The sequence below is a fragment of the Erinaceus europaeus genome, chromosome 10 (assembly GCF_950295315.1).
Source record: "Erinaceus europaeus chromosome 10, mEriEur2.1, whole genome shotgun sequence".
Lineage (NCBI taxonomy): Eukaryota > Metazoa > Chordata > Mammalia > Eulipotyphla > Erinaceidae > Erinaceus > Erinaceus europaeus.
This window is the reverse complement of record NC_080171.1, coordinates 56,253,370-56,275,897: the sequence shown is the minus strand read 5'-3', so window position 1 is coordinate 56,275,897 and position 22,528 is coordinate 56,253,370. Positions and strand designations below refer to the sequence as shown.

The 22,528-nt window shown below is 37.8% G+C and overlaps 1 protein-coding gene and 1 non-coding gene across 4 annotated transcripts in view; both read left to right on the top strand.

The window, feature by feature from the left end:
* IFNE (interferon epsilon) overlaps positions 1-22,528 on the top strand; it is a 66,897-nt gene that overhangs the window by 27,829 nt on the left and 16,540 nt on the right. Inside the window, exons 2-3 of one of the 3 annotated variants that reach the window (XR_009552027.1) lie at positions 5,780-5,822; positions 10,940-13,177. The exons of 1 other annotated variant lie outside the window; for it this stretch is intronic. Coding sequence is in view for 1 of the 2 variants with exons in the window: in XM_060199638.1 (XP_060055621.1) it covers positions 10,940-11,034 (95 nt within the window). In the remaining variant the exon portion in view is untranslated. Of the gene's footprint in view, positions 1-5,779; positions 5,823-10,939; positions 13,178-22,528 lie in introns of those variants that run through there. One more of the 3 variants, XM_060199638.1, reaches the window with a different exon arrangement.
* Positions 15,380-15,543, top strand: LOC132540974 (U1 spliceosomal RNA). Its single transcript, XR_009552180.1, has one exon. It is a non-coding gene; the product is annotated as a U1 spliceosomal RNA (small nuclear RNA).

Genomic DNA, 22,528 nt, shown 5'->3' with positions numbered 1-22,528 from the left:
CAGAGATAACTTACTATAGCATGAGTAGGAACTCATGTTTGATCCCAGCCACACATAGGAACATCATGCAAGGGGCAGAAAGCTTCAGTAGCAGTTCAGCATGTGGCATCTCTTCTCTCTCTCTCTCTCTCTCTCTCTCTCTCTCTCCTTTTGCCTCTCACACTCTAAAAAAGAAGCAGAGTCAGCCGGTGGTGGTAGAATCGTGCACACACAAAGCTCCAACAAAAACTCTGATTAAAAAAGGAAGTGTGATTGTAGACAAAAAGTTATATTTTCTTATGATCCATGCATCCATATCTCATCATACACTTTAATATTTATTATTTTATGTGTAACTGAAAAATAAACATAGTTCTCATTTGAATTTATTGGGGGAATGCATTTTAACTAGAGGTGGTCATATTTTTAAATGTTCCCAGTAATCACTCACTGGAATTATCTTGATGTTACTAGGAAATTCTTACTGGGATTTCTAAACATAGAGAAAACAGTATTTCTCCCTCTCCCCAAAAAACACATTTCTCTCATATAATAAGAGGTAATAAACATTGTGACGCATTAAATGTAAAATTCAAACATATAGAACATTTCCACTGCTTGTTACCTAGTCTTAAAAAGCAGTGAGCTTTCTTTTGTTTTGCATTTTCTTTTAACCAACATTGTTTTGAATCAGCCTGTCCTTAATTCTAACTGTCCCATTGTGTTTGAAAAGTGATTTATCATCTATTTGTGTCTTCCAAATATAGTCTGGCAGAAATTTTTCTTTTTGCTATGGATATTTAAAAATCATATTCCTTACAATAGAAGATATTTTTCAATACAGTAAAAGCAACAGTATAAATTTTCTTCTGGATATCAAATATGATAGAACCAAAATTGAAGTTACCTAACTTTCTAAGTATTTTTTATTTCTAAAAACCAACACAAATTCTGTCTCTAAGAAAAAAAATGGCTTTTAAATTCATAAGGAAAAAAGTATTCCTGTATTTCTGTCTTGAAAGTGGTATATGTTCATTTTTCTTAGTATGTCATGCCACTAATTAATTCCATTCATGGTTGGCTTCAGTAAATGAAACAGTTTTGGTTCTGGGTTCATTGCATTTCAGAGGGAACATTCTTCAACTGACATCAATAATCAAGAAATAAAGCTTCTAGTAAAGATCATTTCTGTCATACAAGCAGAAATATAATCTTAATTAGGAATACATAAATAATTTAGATATTTTATGTAATAGACAAGTAAACATGTTTGCTGTTATATACTTAATCCTACAAGAAACAGAAATCTAAAGGCAATGACTTCCTTGTTATTTGGGGCCATAAGAATTTTTTTTCCTTGTGATTGTATCAGATCACCAAATGTTGGTACAGTGGAGCAGCATTAAGGGCTTATAATGCCAACTGAAATATGCTACTGTAGCCGTGAGAGCAGCCCTGTCAGTTCTCTGCCAAACCCCATTACTGTTTGGACTTGCCTTCTCTTTAGTATAGTTGGGCTTATGTCTATGATTCTCCAGGTTTTCTTTTTGTAAAGTCATGACACGTTTTTGTATAGAAAAAAATATGTCATGACTTTTCTGACAACCCAATATTTAGTAAAAGGGTAGCCCAACTAGAAAAAGTACAAAGAGAAACATAATGTTTTGTTTTTTTAAATAAAAGCGGGTCTGGAGAGATAGTTTAATGCTTATGCAAAAGACTTTCATGCCTGAGGTTCTGTCATCCCAAATTCAATCCCTGACATCACCATAAACCAGATATGAGCAGTGCCTGGTTATTCTCTTACTCTCATTCTTATTCTTTCATTAAAATATAATTAATAGGGAGTCAGGCGGTAGTGCAGCAGGTTAAGTGCAGGTGGCGCAAGGTGCAAGAACTGGCATAAGGATCCCAGTTCAAGCCCCCAGCTCCCCATCTGCAGGAAAGTCACTTCATAGGCGGGGAAGCAGGTCTGCAGGTGTCTGTCTTTCTCTCCCCTTCTCTGTCTTCCCCTCCTCTCTCCATCTCTCTCTGTCCTATCCAACAACAACGATATCAATAATAACTACAACAATAAAACAAGGACAACAAAAGGGAATAAATAAATAAATATTAAAAATTAAAATATATAATTAATAAATCTTTATTTTGAAAAAAAAGCAGGACTCTTCTTTACGAATCAGGTTTTGAGTAATGATCATCAATTCTGCATATTCTCTACAAAGAGAGTAAAAGAAGGATGATGCTATTCCCTTTACAAGGCTTTTGCAATGGTTGGAAATAATTTAATAGCACATATAAAATCCAGGCATTAATGAGGGTATAGTGTACATATAACAGCCACTGTTATTACTACTACCATTCTCTCCTTCAGATCTCTTCAGTGATCACTCTTAGAATCTCTGGCACTATGAGCTTCATTCTCATCTCAGTATGTAATCAAGTCATATTTCTTCTGGAATCTGGCTCTTCTTGGGGCCTTGGTAACCTAAAAAGGGCTCTGTCAACATTAGTGATTTAAGACAGTCTTTGTTTGTGTGTTGGGGCTTTGTGCCTACATGATTCCACTGTTCCTGGTAGACCTCCTCTCTCTCTCTCTCTCTCTCTCCCTCTCTCTCGATAGACGGTGAAAGAAAAAGAGGAAGAGAAACTGAGAGAAATTAGAGAGATTTCATAGCACTGCTTCACCACCAGCGAAGCTTCCATTTTGTTTGGTGCTCCCATGTAGTGACCAGAGACATGAACCCAGGTCCTAAGCACAGTATAAAGTATGTCCTCTATTAGGTGAGTTATCTCCCAGCTCCTAAGGCATTACATCTTAATTAGGACAAAACAATTTTTCTCCTAATCAGAGCACTGCTTAGTTCTAGCTTGTGATGGTACAGGGGACTGAACCTGGGACTTAGAAGCCACAGCATGAGAGTCTCTTTGCATAACCATTATTCTATCTACCTATAGAAGAAATTTAAAACAACAAACACCTCCACTAAAATATAACTAGCATTCCTTAATCTTTTTGCTAGCCTAGGGCATTTTGAAATCATCATCAATCATCATTAACATTATCATTATATTAGTCTTCTCAGACTGCTGTAATAAAATGCCATAGACAGAAAATTATTTTCTTATAACTCTGGAGTCTAGAAGCCCAAGATTTCTGGATGTCAGCCATTAATGGATTAAATTAGAAACCTTGAATCAAGATTCCAATCTACTCATTCCAATCTACTCTACCTTTATATGGCCTTTTCTTAGCATTTACATTTAGAGAGAGAGGAAGGGGAACATCTAGCTCTCCGGTGTTTTTTTTTTTTTTTTTTTCTGGTGTTTCTTTTAAGATTAGTAATTTATTACCTTAGTGACTCAGCCTTGTAATCTCATTTAACTTTAGTTATTTTCATGGATATCCTATGCCCAAATGCACTCATACTGGTATAATATTAGTGGCTCAGGTTATAAATTGGGAGAGGGAGGGCATAAGCAGTTCATAGCAATCATCATAATTTGATTAATCATTTATTCATGTAATTCAGTAAGAAAATAAAAGTTGGGGACCAGGTCATGGCACACCTGGTTAAGTACACATTACAATGTACAAGGACCCAGGTTTAAGCCCCTAGTCCACACCTGCAGGAGGAAAGCTTCTTGAGTGGTGAAACAGGGCTGTGGGTGCCTCTCTGTCTCCTTCCTTCCTTTATTTTCCCCTTCTTCTTGATTACTGTCTGTCTCTATCCAATAAATAAATAAATATAATAATAAAAAGAAAAGTTGCATGAGTCCGTTTTTGTGTGTGGGAGGCTTAAAATAAAAAAAGCATTTGATGATACCATGTGTGCTCACAAGGAACTCAAGCTGGTAGTTGTACAAGTGGAGAGAAAGAGAGAAAGAGAGAGAGAGAGACTTCATCAGGTATGTGGTGAGATTGAAAGACACAGGTAAAAGAGGGCACCTTAGCAGTTTTAGAGATGATTTCTGGTTTGCCACGTAGACTATGGCACATATTGGGAGGGTGTAGAGACTTAGGGAACATTTGTAAAGGGTTAGACTTAGACTTAGCAGACTAAAGAACTGCTGTTATTTAAGGCTGATGGAAATATTTTGAAGCAATTGGTTTTTACATCACTTGTAAGGTTCCTTTGCAATGCATGTTTTCATATGTCTGATTTTGATAGTATTGACACACAGGTAACCATCTAGCCATGAAAAAATGTTTTTATGATTTAATTATATGTTTAGACAACATTTAAAAGCTTGTTGACAAGTAGGAAAACTGAGTTTATTATACTTTTTGTTTGTCTTTTTGTATTGCCTTCAGGGTTGTATGGCTGGGGCTCAGTGCCTACATGACAGATCCACTGATCCTAACAGCCATTATTTTTTAATAGAAACATAAAATTTGAGAGGTAAATGGGGGATAGAGAAGGTAAGAGAGAGACATCAACACTGCTTTACATCTGATGAAGTCCCCCTCCCCACGCCCACCACACACAGATGGGGTCCAGGGACTTGAATCCAGGTCTCTGCTCATGGTAACAGGTGCATGGTTAAATGTGTACTTTACTGGGTGAGTTATCTCTTAGCCTCTTGTTTTGGTTTGCTTTTTTTTCTTTCTTTCTTCAACTCCTTAGACCTTCAAGTCCTCAAGCAAATTTTCTGTTCTGCCTTCAAATAAAATTGGTTGTGAATCAGTATTTTTCTTTTAATTCAAATTGACAGTATCCCTGTCTGGTAGTTCCTAGATAGTCTGTCTGCTTCCGTGATGACGTTTCTTGTCCATTCACCACTTCAGAGCAGCCACTGTGATCTTATCAAAGCACAAATTTTGTCACATTGCTGCCTTACTACCCTTTGGAAGTTTCCTGTTGATCATAATAAAGTAGCCAAAATCCATACCATCCTTTTTTTTTTTTGTCATTTTTATTAGTGATTTAATAATGATTAACAAGATTGTAAGATAACGGGTATAATCCCATACAATTCTCACCACCAGAGTTCTGTGTCTCACCCCCTCCATTGGAAGCTTCCCTATTCTTTATCCTTCTGAGAGTATGAACCAAAATTGTTTTAGTCCATAACATTCTTTCATTCAACAAATATTGATTGATCTCTCTGTGAAAATCCTCTGATTACATTATATCTTGGAGATGAAGAGAATTGCCCCTTGCCTTTAAGAAGCTCATGGTCTAGCAAAACAGTGCTTGATTAAAGTTTACTTAATTCATTCATAGAGCCAGTGAGATCTTGTTATTTACCAGCACACATCTAGAATGAATTTAGGTATTGGTTGGATTTATAGTTCCACTAGTGAAATGGTGGTTTGAACAAATAGGACTAGATAGAGATTTAAATATATAGATTTAAATATATAGATACAGGCAGACAGTAATCAAGAGGAAAGGGAAGAGGAGAGGGAGAGGGAGAGGGAGAGGGAGAGGGAGAGGGAGAGGGAGAGGGAGAGGGAGAGGGAGAGGGAGAGGGAGAGGGAGAGGGAGAGGGAGAGGGAGAGAAACAGACTTGAAGCACTGTTTCACAGCTTGGTAAGATTCTTCTGCAGGTCGAGACCCAGAACTTGAACTCAGATCCTTGAACACATTGCAACATGTACTCAACCAGGTGCTACACCACCTGGCTCTTCAAATAGGACTTACATATTAGGATAGTCTTAGCCCCTCTGTTCATCTTGATTGAACTTGCTTGCTTGCATGTCAAGTTGACTGTCTCTTGGCTGATCAAGACTGGCCTTGGCTGGGCTGATTAAGGAGATAACGCTCTGCTTTCTGTGTCTATTTTTTTTTTTCAGTAGAGTAGTCTGAATATGTTCCTCTAGTCTCAAAGCAGAGCAGGTAAGCACATTCTCACAGTCCTTTTAAATCCTTGCTCACAGCATAGCTTTTTAATATCACAAAATTACATTGACTAAAGCAAATTATACCACTAACTCTAAAGTCAGAACAAGTATTGCAAAATTACATGATCAGGATGTGGAAACAGGGAAAATTAAGACCATTATTGTAATCCATCACAGTACTATATTTTCTTACTGTATTTTGTATATAATTTGATCATAGGTTCTATCAAAGTAAGTGGAAATATACATTAAGTATGGATTTTGCTCCTCCTGCAGTGGCCTTTGTAAGAAACCCACTATGGACAGAGACAGAATACAGCAGAATGCTTATAATGCCTAAAAGGCCAGTTTACAGTACATGTTAGGCTAGCAAAGTTATTAGAAAGTTGATGGCTGGAGGCTATTTACTTTAGATAATCAAACTTTCTCAGCCTTAGCATAATCATCTATAAATAGGGGATAATAATGTTCACCACAACCATTTTTTCTGAGGGATAGTGAGGAAAAATGTAAAAGGCATACTACTTTTCAAATGAAGTGATTTCTTCCCTCTTCCCCCACCTTCTTTTTTTCACTGGCTTTACATAAATTTGAGAAAATAATAAGTGGTTTGATCTTGACCTCATAGTAATATGTTGTAGTATAGATATTTCCCCTATTAAAGCATCTTTATCTTCTACTAAGTAAAAAATTAAGTTTGTGTTGTACACATTTCTTTAAAAAAAGAAAGGAAGAAAGAAAGAAAGAAAGTAAAGAAGGAAGGATGCAAGGAAGGAAGGATGGAAGGAAGGAAGGAAAGAAAAAAGTAAGTCTCTTTGTAAGTTTAAGTCTATTTTCCATTACCAGTTTGCCTTAGATATCTGTAATGATGGGACAGAATTATTTCTCATTCTTACAGAGAACATATGCAGAGTTAAAGGGACTTTAGAATAGGTAAAAGAGCATGACATGGGGCTGTATAGCTCCTTAAGAAAGAACAAGGCTGGTTGTTATCACAGTGTGAGGGGTCAAGAGGACATTGAACAGGCAGAGATAAGGAATAAGTTTTCAACAGAAAAAACAGACAAATTGGGAGGGCAAGGAAAGAAAAATAACCCTTTTGCCAGTTCTTTTTTACTCAAGTGGTTGCATTTTGGGGATTGTTTCTGGTGCCTGAGACAGATATTTTGTTGTTTACTAGTTTTATTTCAGAATGCTTCTTGAACTGAAATGTATGTAAAACATGTCTGCTTTTATTTAGTTATATATTTGTTATATATAGGTTTATTATATAGTTATATATGAAATTAAATACGTAATATAAAACTGTTATGTGTTATATAACACATACACATACATGTATATAGCTATGTATAAGTAAATGTATATAATAAATATATGTAATTTTACTCCTTCCTTACAGCCTCTCAGCTATAGGGCAGATGCACATCTGGCTTCTATCAGTCAGGGAGTAGCTTTAAGCATATCCTGTCAAATTGTCTATTCCCAAAAGCAATACCAACACATTCAGTGAATATTACTTTCTCCCCAAAGCTATGTTCTTGATTGGACCACAAATTTTTCCATAATACTGTACTTGAAAAATAGGACATTCTAACTCTTTATGCATAATCAGCCCCTTACCTCCAGCCTTTTTTTTTTTTTTTTTTTTTTTTGAGAACTCTTTTCAGTGAGGCTAATATTAAGTAGATTGTATTCCAGCTGGGGGATGGGGGGGAGACACTGAGTACTAGTTACATATTTTTTTTCAGTTGCTGTGATTAAGGCTTCTCATTCTTTGTGTCTGTACTAATTGAGGCGAGTATAGCTGATTTTTGCCTTCTATGACTGAGATATGTTGGATTTTCTACCAAAATAGTTCTAAATAAATTATTCATATAATTAAATCAGATTGTTCATTTTTAGTGAATTTAATATTAGTTAAGGATCAGCAAGATAGCTCTCCTAGGAGAGTGCCTGGTGTGTCATGTGTGCAACCTAGGTTTAAGCCCAGTCCCTCGCTACATTGAGGGAAGCTTCAATACTGAGCTCTCTTTTCCACTCCATCTCTATGTATCTGAAAAAACCAGCCAGCCTGGAGTGGTTAAGTCCTGGCAACAAAAGGAAAGGATTTGGGGGTGGGGGAGAAGAAATATTGAATATGAAAGGAAATTAATTACACTACTTAAGATTTGAGTTTTTCTACGTTTTTCAATCAAAGAAAATGTTTACAAATAAGCCTGTATTCTCTCTAGAGCATTTTTTTTCTGCTTCCAGGGTTATCGCTGAGGCTCAGTGTCCGCACCACAAATCCACTGCTCCAGGAGGCTAGTTTCTCCCTTTTGTTGCCCGTGTTTTTATTGTTATTGTTGTTGTTGCCATTGCTGTTGTTGTTTTTGGATAGGAGAGAGAGAAATCAAGAGAGGAGGGGAAGACAGAGAGAGGGAGAGAAAGATAGACACCTATAGACCTGCTTCACCACTTGTGAAGCGACCCCCCTGCAGGTGGGAAACCAGAGGCTCGAACTGGGATCTTTACATCAGTCCTTGCACTTTGTGCAATGTGAGCTAAGCCTGCTGTGCTACCACCCGGCCCCCCTCTCTAGAGCATTTTATATACAGAAATTAACATTAACTGCTAATGGTTGTAACCAGGCACCCACAATATTTGCACTGTTTTCCACCTACAACACAATTCGCAGTTAGGCTTTATTTTTGAAACGTTTTTCTCTTTGAGGTGTATGTGGTGAGAAGGTGCATTTTACCAGTGAGCTAATAGAAAGCAAGATTGACTGGGAACCAGAGAAATTAAGGATTCAAGTTTCAACAGCAATCAGTTCTTTAATAGGGTATTGGTCTGACCTTCTAGATTTTTTAAAATAATAAATTAAAAAATTACTGGATAGCTTACCAAAAAATCATTGGATAATTTTTAATATGCAAATAATACAAGAAGAAAGTAAAAGACAAACTATTTTATTATCCTAGACTGTCCCTTTAGTTTATCCTTATATAAAATAGCAGATCTGACTTCTCAAGTACTGACTGCATCTGGCTTATCGATACATCACTGTCATTCAGTTTTCTTTTGCACGAGCAATTTTTGTCCTCAGATATGTGGTATTTATCACCTAAAATAATTCAGTCTATGCCTGTCTTTCAATTAAGAACACTAAGAATAAGCAGCCAAGGAAGTGACTTAGCAGTAGAATGCAGGACTTACGGACATGAAGTCCTAGGTTTCTATAAAACACATTCCTCAGACCAGACTGAAGCTCAACAGATAAATAAATAAATAAATAAATATGTTAAAAGAATATTTCAGTGAGCCTTTTGAAGAAATCTGATTCAGTTAAATCTTGTTTCCACAATGTAAACATTTTGCTACCTAATCTATATTGTATTACCATTCATTTCCAATGTTCTATACTTGATGAATAAAAATTTTTAAAATGTTAAATACTTTCATCTTAATACATTATATCATCATAAATTGAGCATATGCTGTCCTTTAGCACCTCTTCTGCCAGTTACCTTGCCCTTGGATCAAATTTTACAGACTCTCAATAGAACTCCTATACCTCCATAAGAAATATACATCATGTAAAGACATACATAGATAAGTGAATGTTTTATACCCGGTTCCTTGCTTAGGAAACACTGAAATTTTATTTCTGAGAAATTCATTTGTTACTACGCATGTTAGAATGAGTGTGCCTCTTTTTCACTTGTATTTTGGTAGCCTTCTGTAACTAAAAATTTGTTTTTTAAAAATCCACCTATTTTACTGTGTGAGAAAAAGAGATGAGACTAGAATACTACTCTATCATATGTGGTGTTGGAGTTAGAACCTAGGATCCCAGGCATGAGAGAAGTGTGCTTTGCATGCTGAACTACTTCCTCAGTTGCTATATATTTTATTATTTTGGGTAATATTTAGAAATATATATATATAAACAAATGATAATCTTCTCATCTAATTGTTCTTAAAGCAACACACTACTATTTAAAATATAAAATTATGTATCTTTTGAAAATAAATTTTATTCACTCAAAAATTCTCAGAAACACTAGTTACAATTTAATCAAAATGTTGATTATATTATTGAGCATTTAAGTTGTGTCCAGTTCTTTGATTATGAAAGGAAAGGTTCTTTTTATTAATACTGTATTTATTTATTTATTTATAATTAGTTACATAGAGAACAGTTTTAGAGGGGAGGTGGGGATAGAGAAGGAAAGAGACATAGAGAGACACCTACAGCCCTGCTTTACCACTCATGAAGCTTTCCCCCTTGCAGGTAGGGACCAGGGGCTTGAACCTGGGTCCTTGTGCACTGTAATATGAGCACTTAAACAGGTGTACCACTGCCTGGCCCCTTAAAGGAAAGGTTCTAATGAGCGTTCTTGGACTTGTAATCTAGTATGCACTTGCAAAAATGTTTATAAAGTTTTTAGCTAATAATATTTTACTCAAAAGAACTTTTTTTTTGATTTTTAATCTTTATTGATTGATTTTTAATAGAGACAGAGAGAAATTGTGAGAGGAGGGGATATAGTGTGGAAGAGAGACAGAGAGACACATGCAGACCTGCTTCACCACTTGTGAAGCTTTCCCCCTGCAGGTTGGGGCCAGGGACTTGAACCCAGATCCTTGCGCATTATAATGTGTGCGCTTAACCAGGCACACCACTGCCTGGCCCCTAAAAGAGAACTATTTTTAAGAGCATTTAAAGCAATGAATTATACTTTGCAGGTCAACAGTTTGTTATTGTTTAAAGATATCTGGATAGCAGAAATTGATTACTAATGTTAGAATAAAAATAAAGCTAGTTTGAGAGTCACTAGGATGTATAGTGGACTGTAAGCATGCTAGTAACAACCTGTAATTAACTGTCATCAAGCAGACTTCACTTAAAGTTTTTGTCAGAATTTTTCCCGTATTCCTTCACAAGTAGTGGGTAAACACTCTCAGTGTTCATTTTAGGATCAAAGGGCATAGGAAAAAAGAAGCTAGCCACAACCTTCCTGTGCTTAACTACATCTTCAAAATTGGACACTTTAAGATGATTGTGTTGTAATGTTCAGAAACAAGCTTGCATCTTCAATTAATGAGTGCTTTTCCCTCCCTCAGGTTGGAAAGGAAGATTTTGGAAACATGAAAAGCCAAAGAGGCACAGAATGTATACTGTGACTTGGAACTGGAGAGGAGGCAAGATGCTGGCATAGCTGTTGAACTGAGAGCCTGCTATGCCAACATATTGCCATCTTTCTTGTCTGACTGCTGCTGTGGCCACCTGCAAGCTTCTCCCCCACGTATTGCTGCAGAAGTGTGCTCATCCTCAGATGTGATTTTCCTTGAAATGGCCGGTCTTACTTCCCTGACTTTACTAGTCAGTATCACTCATTTTAGACACACTGACCTTTCCAGATATTCTTTGAATACATGCAGAATGTTCTCCCTCTTCATTTCATACTTCTTATCATTTGCATCTCAGCGAGGATATCACCTCTTAAGAGAAGCCTTCCTTGATGATATTCTCCAAAATTATTGCCACATACCCCTGTTGCCCTTCATTCATACTCCTGCTTTTCCTTCCCCTCTTCCTCCTCCTCCTCCTTTCCCTCCTCCTTCTCCTCTTCTTCCTTCTTCTCATCCTCCTTCTCCTCTTCCTCTTCCTCCTCCTCCTCTTCCTTCTCCTCTTCATATTTTTTTTTTACATTTTTGTTTTGTCACTACCTGAATAAATACATTTTGGGTAGTGATAGTTAATATTGGTTCAGTATGTTTAGCTGGTGCATTAATAAACTTCTTGTGAATTAGGGACCTCATTTGTCATGTTTTTGTCACCACTATACTCCCAGACCTTAAGCATAGTGAAATCTCAATACATAGTTTTGAAACTCCACTGTCACTTTTTCAATAAGAATATGTGTTAACAATGGAATACTACTCAGCTATTAAAAATGGTGAATTCACCTTCTTCACCCTTTCTTGGATAGAACTTGAAGGAATCATGTTAAGTGAGATAAGTCAGAAACAAAAGGATGGATATGTGGTGATCTCACTCATAGGAAGATTTGAAAAACAAGATAAGAAAAGAAAACAATAAGCAGAACTTGAACTGAAGTTGGTATATTGCACCAAAGTAAAAGACTCTGGGGTGGGGGGTGGAGGGTTCAGTTCCTGGAACATGATGGCAGAGGAGGACTTAATGGGGGTTGAATTGTTATATGGAAAATTGGGAAATGTTATGCATGTACAAACTATTGTACTATCTTACTGTCAACTGTAAAACATTAATCCACCAATAAAGAAATTAAATATATATGCTTGTATGTTAAATATATTTTCCATGAGAAGTGGCTCTGCTGAAACTCTGACTCATGGGCAACAATAAGATTATAAATATCATGTTTACATCTTGGCTTACAACACTAACTCCTGAAAGGAATTGCTATGTAAATCACTGAGTCTACAAATTCCTGAAAGTCAGCCTATCCTAGTGGGAAAGGTGAGGGCTCCAAAATAAAACCTATAGCAATATTTGAATATTACTATTAGTGTTACCTGTCTGTAGGCTCTTGAAAATTCATTAAACCTGTGAACCTCAATTTTCTCAAATGTAAAAATGAAAATAAATATGTGAATCTATGAGGATTCTTGGAACAAACAAGTAAAATAATTTAATCAGATGTTCTTCATTGCATGTCTGAAAAGTGTTTGTAAAACTTTTGATGTGTGCAATAATAGAAATCCAACACTCAGGTGTCCAAAAAGTTAATTTTCTCTTTAGGTAGGGAAAGGTGATTTGATACGGAATGTGTGGAGATGCTATGCCAGAGCTACAACACACGTGGAATTCTTTCTATGTGAAGACATTCCAAGAAATCAAGAAGTTGATTGCCCAGTTTTTCAAATTCTTCTCCTTTCTTGATTAGTTCTCACTGCTCCTTCATCTTATTGTTGTTATTGATGCCATTGTTGGATAGGACAGAGAGAAATGGAGAGAGGAGGGGAAGATGGAGAGGGGGAGAGAAAGATAGACACCTGCAGACCTGCTTCACCACCTGTGAATCGAGTTCCCTGCAGGTGGGGAGCCGGGGACTTGAACAGGGATCCTTACGCCAGTCCTTGTCCTTTGCACCATGTGCACTTAACCCATTGTGCTGCCACCCGACTCCCTCAAAAACAACTTTGATAGGTCCACTTCATGGAATAAAAGTATTCACTAAATACTCTTCCATGGTCATGTTTTCTACATTGGAATTTTAGTAAAAAGTTATGTTTTTAATAAACTAAATTTTATTTTAATGTTTTTCTAAGAATAAAATAACATGTCTTGACTCATCATTTATTGGTACATATTTTGTTGTTATTATTATAATAAAGTATAATATGACCTTCATGTCAGACCTTTTAGAATTCATTGTTCTGTTAATAAATAATAATGGAATCATCTTTATGTCATTAAGATAGGATAAATTAAACTGTCAATTTAAAATATGTAACACTAAAGTATGACAACTGTAGCCTGTATGTGATATAAATGCTTTGTTTATAACTGAGAATGACTATTTAATAACATTATCTGAAACTCAGAATAAACAGTATTAATTTTCTAGTTAGAAATATCTATTTTTCTAATCTAAAGTATCTACAGATTAACTGTTACAGTCTTGAGGATTTATATATACATCACCTTGTTGTGTTTTTTCCATTCTTAAAGTTATCAACCAGAATTAAAGTGCTCAAGGACCCTGGTTTAAGCACCTGGTTCTCATCTGAAGCGGGGAAGCTTGATGAGTAGTGAAGCAGTGCTGCAGGTATCTCTTTCCTTCCCTCTTAATTTCCCTGACTATATCAAAAAGGGAAAAAAAAAGAAAGAAATATGGCAGGGGGTAAATGGCTGCTGGGAGTGATGGATTCATTGTGTAGGCACCAAGCCTCAGCAATAACCCTGGTGACAAAATAAGTTATCAGCCAGGATTACATCACCATAGCACCAATCCTGGTAGGTCTGTGTATAAGCTAATATTATCCATGAAGACTTTCAAAATTCCATTCAATGACTTTCATGAAAAACTAAGATCTGTATCATCTTATTCTTCTTCACCTTGCTACTTAGAATAATTGGGGCAGAATCAATAGACCAAAACATAGGACTTATTATGACATAATATTATATAAGACTAAACATGCTTTGGTCACAGATGTTCCTTGCTTTTTTGGTGTGTCCTTGCCTGTAACGTCCCTGCATTAAAAGGTCATAAATTTCCTTCTGTCACTACCAGCACTGTATGTTCCCTTAACTGCTGCTGAGTGTAGAGGGAAAATGGCGTTGTACTCTCCTGGAACATAATTTTTTGTGTTTGGCTTCAGTCTCATGCCCCTTCTCATTCCAACCACAAGCAAGAGCACCCACTGGAGGCAGTGGTGTTTCTGAAGATGTCTCAGTTGTAGCTGGTGAATTTCATTAAGTTCTAAAGTTGTAGGTATTTGTTGTTTTGGGGAAGAATCTGGTAGCTGCCACTCTTTAGCCATGCCTCCTGGAAATCTCCCCCCCTTTTAAGTGTTTAGACAACTTTCTAAGTCTCATACTACAAAATAACATTAACTTTACAGTGCCAACATAGTTTCATAAGAAATGCAAATTATAGGAATATCTGCAAAGATAATTAGCTAGATTTGGTATTAAGAAATCCAGATGCCAAAAATTCCATACTGAAAAGATTCATTAGGCATGGAATAGGAAACAAAATGGTCAGCATTACAGGAAGATGACGCATTTGCTGGGAAGCAGGCCATCTTCACAGTTTGCATACTTTGGAAGTATGTTCTATTTAATTCCTTAACTTGCAGAAAAACAAGTAATTTGGCTTGCTGATTGACAATTACTTGGCCACCGAAAAAATTCACAAAAGAGCACTCGTCGAAGTTTTGTGATCAAGAATGATTTCTGCCCATGTTTTTCCACCTGCCTGTTTACTTGCAAGGCTTTTTTGCTTTGTACATCTACATACTGCTTTCATCACTCCCTATCTGTAAATTAAATAAATAACCTCAAGTAGTAGAATTGTATACACATGAAACCCAGGTGTCAAAAAAAGTCAAGACAGACTGAGTGGTATGGATCGACTGGCCAACTTCTATGCCCAGTACAGAAGCCATAATTCCTTCTGCATCCCCCCCAAAAAGTTAGGACCACAGTCCCAGAGGGGGAGATGTTATAGGAAAATGACTAGAAGGCTCTGAACCCCAGATCCACTGGAACTTGGAACTTTTCTGACCAGGAACCTTAGTCTTTGCCCCAATACTGAGAGGGAAGAGAATCTGAGAAACGTCTGAGGAAGTTAGGCACTATTTCCCTTACCTGAGAAGGATAAGTAAAAAGGAAGGACACTTGGAAGTGTAATAGGTGTAGATGTGGCTTAGAAAGGATGTGAAAGTGGAGCCCTAGAAGTAAATAAAAATGGGAATCACCTTCCATGTGGGGTCATTCATCTTTCTTAAATGGCCCACATTCTTCTCTACTGTATCTTTTCACTTTCCTGTTTAAAAATTTACAATATTATACTTACCTGGCAGGGGAGATACCATGATCACGAAGGTGGTTTTCCCAGGGCGAGGCTTATTCATTGCACTCCGGATGTGCTGACCCCTGCGATTTCCCCAAATGTGGGAAACTCGACTGCATAATTTGTGGTAGTGGGGGACTGCGTTCGCGCTCTCCCCTGGTAAAAAAAAAAAAAAATTACAATATTGAGAGAGAAAAAAAAACTATGAGGAATACTTAGAGGGGCCAGGTGATGGTGCATCTGGTTGAGAGCACGTGTTAGAGTGCATAAGGAACCAGGTTCGAGCCCCTGGTCCCCACTTGCAGGGGGAAAGCTTCTTGAGTGGTAAAGCAGAACTGCAGGTGTCTCTCTCCATCTCTATCTCCCCCTTCTCTCTCGATTTCTGACTGTCTCTATCCAATAAATAAAAGTAATAAATTTTAGAAAGGGAATACTTAGATAAGTTTGGAGTTGGGGAACTTCTTTTTTTAATTTCTTTATTGGGGAATTAATGTTTTACATTCAGCAGTAAATACAATAGTTTGTACATGCATAACATTCCCCAGTTTTCCATATAACAATACAACCCCCACTAGGTCCTCTGTCATCCTTCTTGGACCTATATTCTCCCCACCCACCCATCCCCACCCCAGAGTCTTTTACTTTGGTGCGATATGCCAATTCCATTTCAGGTTCTACTTGTGTTTTTTTTTTTTTCTGATCTTGTTTTTCAACTTCTGCCCGAGAGTGAGATCATCCCATATTCATCCTTCTGTTTCTGACTTATTTAACTTAACATGAATTTTTCAAGGTCCATCCAAGATCGGCTGAAAATGGTGAAGTCACCTTTTTTATAGCTGAGTAGTATTCATTGTGTATATATACAACAACTTGCTCATCCACTCATCTGTTGTTGGACACCTGGGTTGCTTCCAGGTTTTAGCTATTACAAATTGTGCTGCCAAGAACATATGTGTACACAGATCTTTTTGGATGGATGTGTTGGGTTCCTTAGGATATATCCCCAGGAGAGGAATTGCAGGATCATAGTGTACGTCCATTTCTAGCCTTCTGAGAGTTCTCCAGACTGTTCTCCACAGAGGTTGGACCAATTTACATTCCCACCAGCAGTGCAGGAGGGTTCCTTTGACCCCACAACCTCTCCGGCATTTGCTGCGCTTACCTTTTCTGATGTATGACATTCTCACAGGAGTGAAGTGGTATCTCATTGTTGTCTTCATTTGTATTTCTCTGACAATCAGTGACTTGGAGCATTTTTTCTTGTGTTTCTCGGCTTTTTGGATCTCTTCTGTGGTGAATATTCTGTCCATGTCCTCCTCTCCCCATTTTTGGATGGGGTTGTTGTCTTGCTGTTGAGTTTGGCAAGCTCTTTATATATGTTGGTTATTAAACTCGTGTCTGATATATGGCATGTAAAGATCTTCTCCCATTCTGTGAGGGGTCTCTTGGTTTGGGTAGTGGTTTCTTTTGCTGTGCAGAAGCTTTTTAATTTGATGTAGTCCCATAGGTTTATACTTGCCTTAGTCTTCTTTGTAATTGGATTAATTTCATTGAAGATGTCTTTAAAATGTATGCAGAAAAGAGTTCTGCCAATATTTTCCTCTAAGTATCTGATGGTTTCTGGTCTAACATCCAGGTCCTTGATCCACTTGAAATTTATTTTTGTATTTTGTGAAATACAGTGGTTCAGTTTCATTCTTCTGCATGTTTCAACCCATTGTTTCCAACACCATTTGTTGAAGAGACTCTGCTTTCCCCATTTAATAGTCTGGGCCCCTTTGTCAAAGATTAGATGTCCATAGGTGTGTGTGGGGGTAACTCTAATAATGGAATAAAAATAATTCATTTGAGTCTTATAAATTTAAAAAAAGCCATTATGTTAAATGGCTTAAAAAAAGAATATATTGTGTACCTTGGGATAAACTGAATAGAACTGGCAGTGTTTATGCTTTGTGAGATAAGCAAGGAAGTGAAGAACAAATCATCATATGAGATGATTTCACTCATATGAGGAATATAAAGAACTTAAACATATGAACTTGAAAAGAGAAAAAATATATAAAGTGTCAACTGGTATCAATGACTTTGGGAGAACTGTGGTGATTACTGTTGGAGGAGGAAGGGTTCATAGATTTTTTAGCAATGGGTATGGTGTAGAATTAAACTCCTATTATCTTATAACCTTGTAAACCTACTATTAAATCACTAATCAAAATTAGAAAAAAAAATCTAAAAGTAAGTCAAGAAAAAAAGTATGCAAAAAGAAAGATCCAGGAGACATTTCAGATTAAAGGAGACTGAATAGAAAAACAGAACAAATGGGTGTTGTACATGCTCTCAGAGCTTTTGCTACAAAACACAAAAATCTCAGTGTGTTCTATAAACAACAGTACCATATTATGGGGGCAGGGCTGAAAGGAGACTACAGACTAAAAGATTCAAGCCTGACATTTTTATAAAATTTCTAAGTTCTTTCAGCTTTTATTCGATTCCAAAGATACATAGTGCCAAATATTTCCGTAAATGACTATCTACATCGTATAAACAGTCTCAGTTCTTAATCTCATCCATTTTATGCTTTCCTCTTGTTGAAACAATAGAAATAGAGCTTGACCTCCTCCCACTCAACCGTTAGCACCTGTGGGTTAAGATAAGGAAATGATTAACCGCATAAGCTTCACCACATAAGTTTCACCAGGGACTTTCCCAATGGTGAGGCACATGAAAAATTGCCCAAGTTGATGACTATATGAAAATCCTAGGATGACAGTGGTGGGCAACTCTGCCATTTCAACCATGCACGAGCAGATGAGTAAACTTCTGCAAAATTAGACATGCTTGTTCCTGATTGGATGGCACAGTGGAATCACAGTGCATGTTAGTGCTGCTTTAAAACCAAATCAGTGAATCTTCAGAATCCGCATGCAGATATGCCGCCTATGGTTCCCCTCTTGTGCTGGAAAAGGGTTTAATAAACCCTGCCTGGGAATACATTGGCCTATCAGTTTTTACTGCATGATAGCCAAAACCTGGAGTTGGTAACAGTGTGATCCTGGAAGCAGTTTTTCATGGTTGTAACTAGAATCAAAGTTAAACATTTCTTTATTTTGATTATCTTTATTTTTCAGACCTTAGTGAGCTAAGCCTTTGTTTTATTTTTTAACATTCTATTTATTTACTGGATAGAGACTGAGATAAACTAAGATGGAAAGGGATGATAGGGAGAGAGAGAAAGAGACACCTCCAGTACTGCTTCACCACTTGTAAAGCTTTCTCTCTGCAGGTGAGGACCAGAGGCTTGAACACAGGTCCTTGTGCATGATAACATGTGTACTCAACTGAGTGTGCCACCACGGAGGTCCTTGGGATGAGCCTATAAAAACATAGGACTTTGCCCTCAACAAAGATCAACAACGGTAGAGAATGTTCCATCCTCTGAAGGGAGGCTGGATAACATACTCTTATCTTCCATCTGAGGAAGATGGGTCCTGAAATTGGGGCAGCTTGGAATGTTGCTATTCATGACCACAGAATATGAGCTCAGACCTATAGGGATGCAGAGGTCACATATGCTCCCAAGCTGAATATGGACCCCAGATCAGATTAAATTGATGGGGTTTACAATCAACAATATTTATACACCTTTCCCATATTTGGGAGCCACTCTCTTCCCTGATCCAGCTTTCTGGTCCTTTTCCCAGCCATGACATCATCTCCCCAGACAATAACTTAGATCCACCTGCATATCAGATGTTAGGCTCAGGAGAAAAAAAAAAAACTAGTATAGTCATAAGCTCTTTGGAATACAACTAAAATAGTACTACTAACTATCTACAAAATGGAGAACCCCCAACCCTTCATATGAACTTTTATAGCCTTTAGGTTCATGATTAGTCAACAATTATTTTTGGCTCTATATGTTAACTCTTTTTAACCACCAGGTTCCAGATGCTAATATGATGCCAACTGGACTTCCCTGGGCAGATGGCCCCACCAATGTGTCCTGGATCCCACTTCCCCAAAACCCCACCCCACTAGGGAATGAGAGAGACAGGCTAGGAGTATGGATTGACCTGTCAACACCCATGTTCAGTGGAGAAGCAATTACAGAAGTCAGATTTTCCACTTTTGGCACTCCATAATGACCCAGGGTCCATACTCCCAGAAGGATAAAGAATAGGAAAGCTATCAGGGAGGGGATGGGATATGGAGTAACCTGGGTGTGCATGTTTTGGAATTTAGGCACTAAAAGATTAAATCAGGAGCTGGACAGTGACATATCCAGTTGAGCACACATGTTAAAATGTGCAAGGACCTGGGTTCAAGCCCCTGGCTCCCACCTATGGGGCTGGGGTATATTGTAATTAAAAAGAAGACTTCTGATGGCTTGGCTGGGGTTTAACAAGTGGCAGTTTATTAACACACAGGTTATTTAGGTACATAAAACCGAGGTAGCAGAATAAGCAAAGGAGAAAAACTGGCTAGCCATGTATTGTGGAGCCATGAATTCTAAGCTACTTACCAGTGTTCAGATCCAAGTGGTCAGTTCCTGGGGGAAGCAGCATGGTACAGGTTCTGGGAAGAAGGCGAGCAGGTGAAGAGCAGCAGGAACAGAGCTGAATGGGTAAAGAACTAAAAAGGGCCAAACTGCTGCCAGTTGTTTGCTTAAATAGTATCGTGTACCCACAATCCTTTGTGAGTTTGCACTTGTCTGTCATATGCTAATTACATTCATGTCCCATCAGGAGGGCTTCATTAACAGTGAAGCATTCTCCCTCTCTGTCTTAGCCTTCCCTCTTGATTTCTCTCTGTCTCTAGCTAGAAATTAAAATTAAATTAAATTACATAATTTTTATTTTCTTTTGCTCCAGGGTTATCACTGGGGCTCAGTGCCTGCACTATGAATTTACTGCTCCTGGAGGCCATATTTTTTCCCATTTGTGTTGTCCTTGTTGTTGCTATTATTGTTATCACTGTTGTTGTTAGGTAGGACAGAGAGAAATCAAGAGAGATGGGGAAGACAGAGAGGGGGAGAGAAAGATAGACACCTGCAGACCTGTTCCACTGCTTATGAAGCAACCCCCACCCCTGCCCCAGTGCAGGTGGGGAGGTGAGGACTCAAACCTAGATCCTGACTCTGGTCCTTGTGCTTCAAGCCATGTGTGCTTAACCCACTGTGCTCTTATCCCTTTATTCTGACATATCTGTGGAACTACTACTGTTCCCTCCCAAAGACTCCTCTACTGCAGAGATCACTGTGGGACTCTGGTAGAGGCATTGAGACACCTTCTGTTGTCACTAGGTTAGTAGATGCAGCTTGTGTCCATTTCCTGTGGCTTGTGTAATAAATTATCACAAGACGAGTGGTTGAAGACAGCACCAATTTATTCTCCTACAATTTAAGAGATCAAAAGTCCAGTCTTAAGGGACTAAACTCAAAGTGTTGACAGAACTAGATTTCTTCCAGAGGCTGGAGAGAAAAATCTCTTTCCTCAGCTCCTCCAGTTTTTAGAAACCATCTTTCTCTATGTGTTTCTGTCTTTCCATCTGAAGAAAGAAAGAAAGAGAGAAAGAGAGAAAGAAAAAGAGAGAAAGAAAAAGAAAGAGAGAAAGAAAGTCAGCCAGGAACCATGAAGTCCCAGTGAAACAACAACATCATATATATTACAGCAGTAACATCCCTTTTATCATGAAAGATAACATACAGGTTCTGGGGTTTAGATAGTAAAGATCTTGTGGGGGGGCATTATTCATTGCACATCATCATTCCACATCATCAGTTGTAAGCGACAAAAGGGATAGAACACAGGTTCTGAAACTTTTAGAAATGGAAGTGGGGACGAAGTGTGGGTGGTGGTGGACCTGGTTGGGCATAGATATTACAGTGTGTAAGGATCTGGGTTCAAGCTCCTGGTTCCCACCTGCAGGGGGAAAGCTTCAGGAATGCTGAAGCATGGGTTGTAGGTCTCTGCCTCCCCCCCTTTCTTATTTCCTTCTTCCCTCTTTATTTAATTAATAAATTTATTTATTTATTTTCCCTACTAGGATACTGTTCAGCTCTGACTTAGAGTGGTATGGAGGCATTGAACCCAGGACTTTGTAGGGCCCCCGGGACCGAGAGGCTTGGGGTGCTGTTCCTTTATTACTATTACTATTATTATTATTATTATTTTCCCAGATATGTCGAGGGATGTCAAAGATTGGTGTTGGAAGAAGACTGTCGAGTTAGGTTGGTTTCAAGGTGTGGAGTATTTGGAGCATTTGGAGGTGCAGGGAGAGCATAGGGAAAGGTTTTTGTGTTTCCTAGGTTGAAGAGTTTCGTGTTTCCTAGGTTAGATTTATATCTGTACTATTCTATCCTGTGGCCACGTAAAGTGAAAGTTGGGTATGTTGGTATGGTTTGTTCCTTGTGGAGATAAGTGGTAGAAAGGGAAGAAAGAGGGAAAGAATGAAATGGCTAAGTGCAAACATCTGAAAGGTGTTATGGGAACCAGGAAGTGGGTGGTTGCAGGTTTTCTGTATTCTCAATAGCAGCTGAGGAAGAGGGGTAAGTGGGGGAAGAAGGGAAAGAGGAATTAAAAAAAAAAAAAACAGCAATCAAGCCACATGCTAACATGTATAGTCTTCCAACCAGTTCTCCTGCATTTAGCTTTTATTTGCAATCTTTTTTTAATTTGTCTTAGTGTTCTACTCTCTGGTTCTTAAAAGGTGGTAAAATTACAAAAGAATCTCAAAGCTACCAACTTACTCTTCCTCAAGAAGGCCAAAAGTGGTGATAATTTAGAAAACAATAGTGGGATATTAACTAGTGATCAAAGCCAATCCCTGAGGAAGCAAATGAGTATGTAGATTTCATTGCTGTCATTGGCAGGCACAGAATATATGTTTGTTTAAAATAATTGGCAATTTTCGTTGTTTAAATAAAAATTGTCATTATTTCAAACCCTTGTTGTCTAGATACTAAGGGGTAACAAGCACCCAGACCTCAAGTTTTCTTTTGAAAGAACATAGAGAGTAATTAGTGACAGTACTGTTTTATAGGGTGGGAGGGAGAATGTTGGAGGGGTAGCGTGTGCTGAAACTTCATCCTTTGAAAAGATTGCTAAAGATACACGCACTGCCTTATATGCAGTGCCCTTCTTTT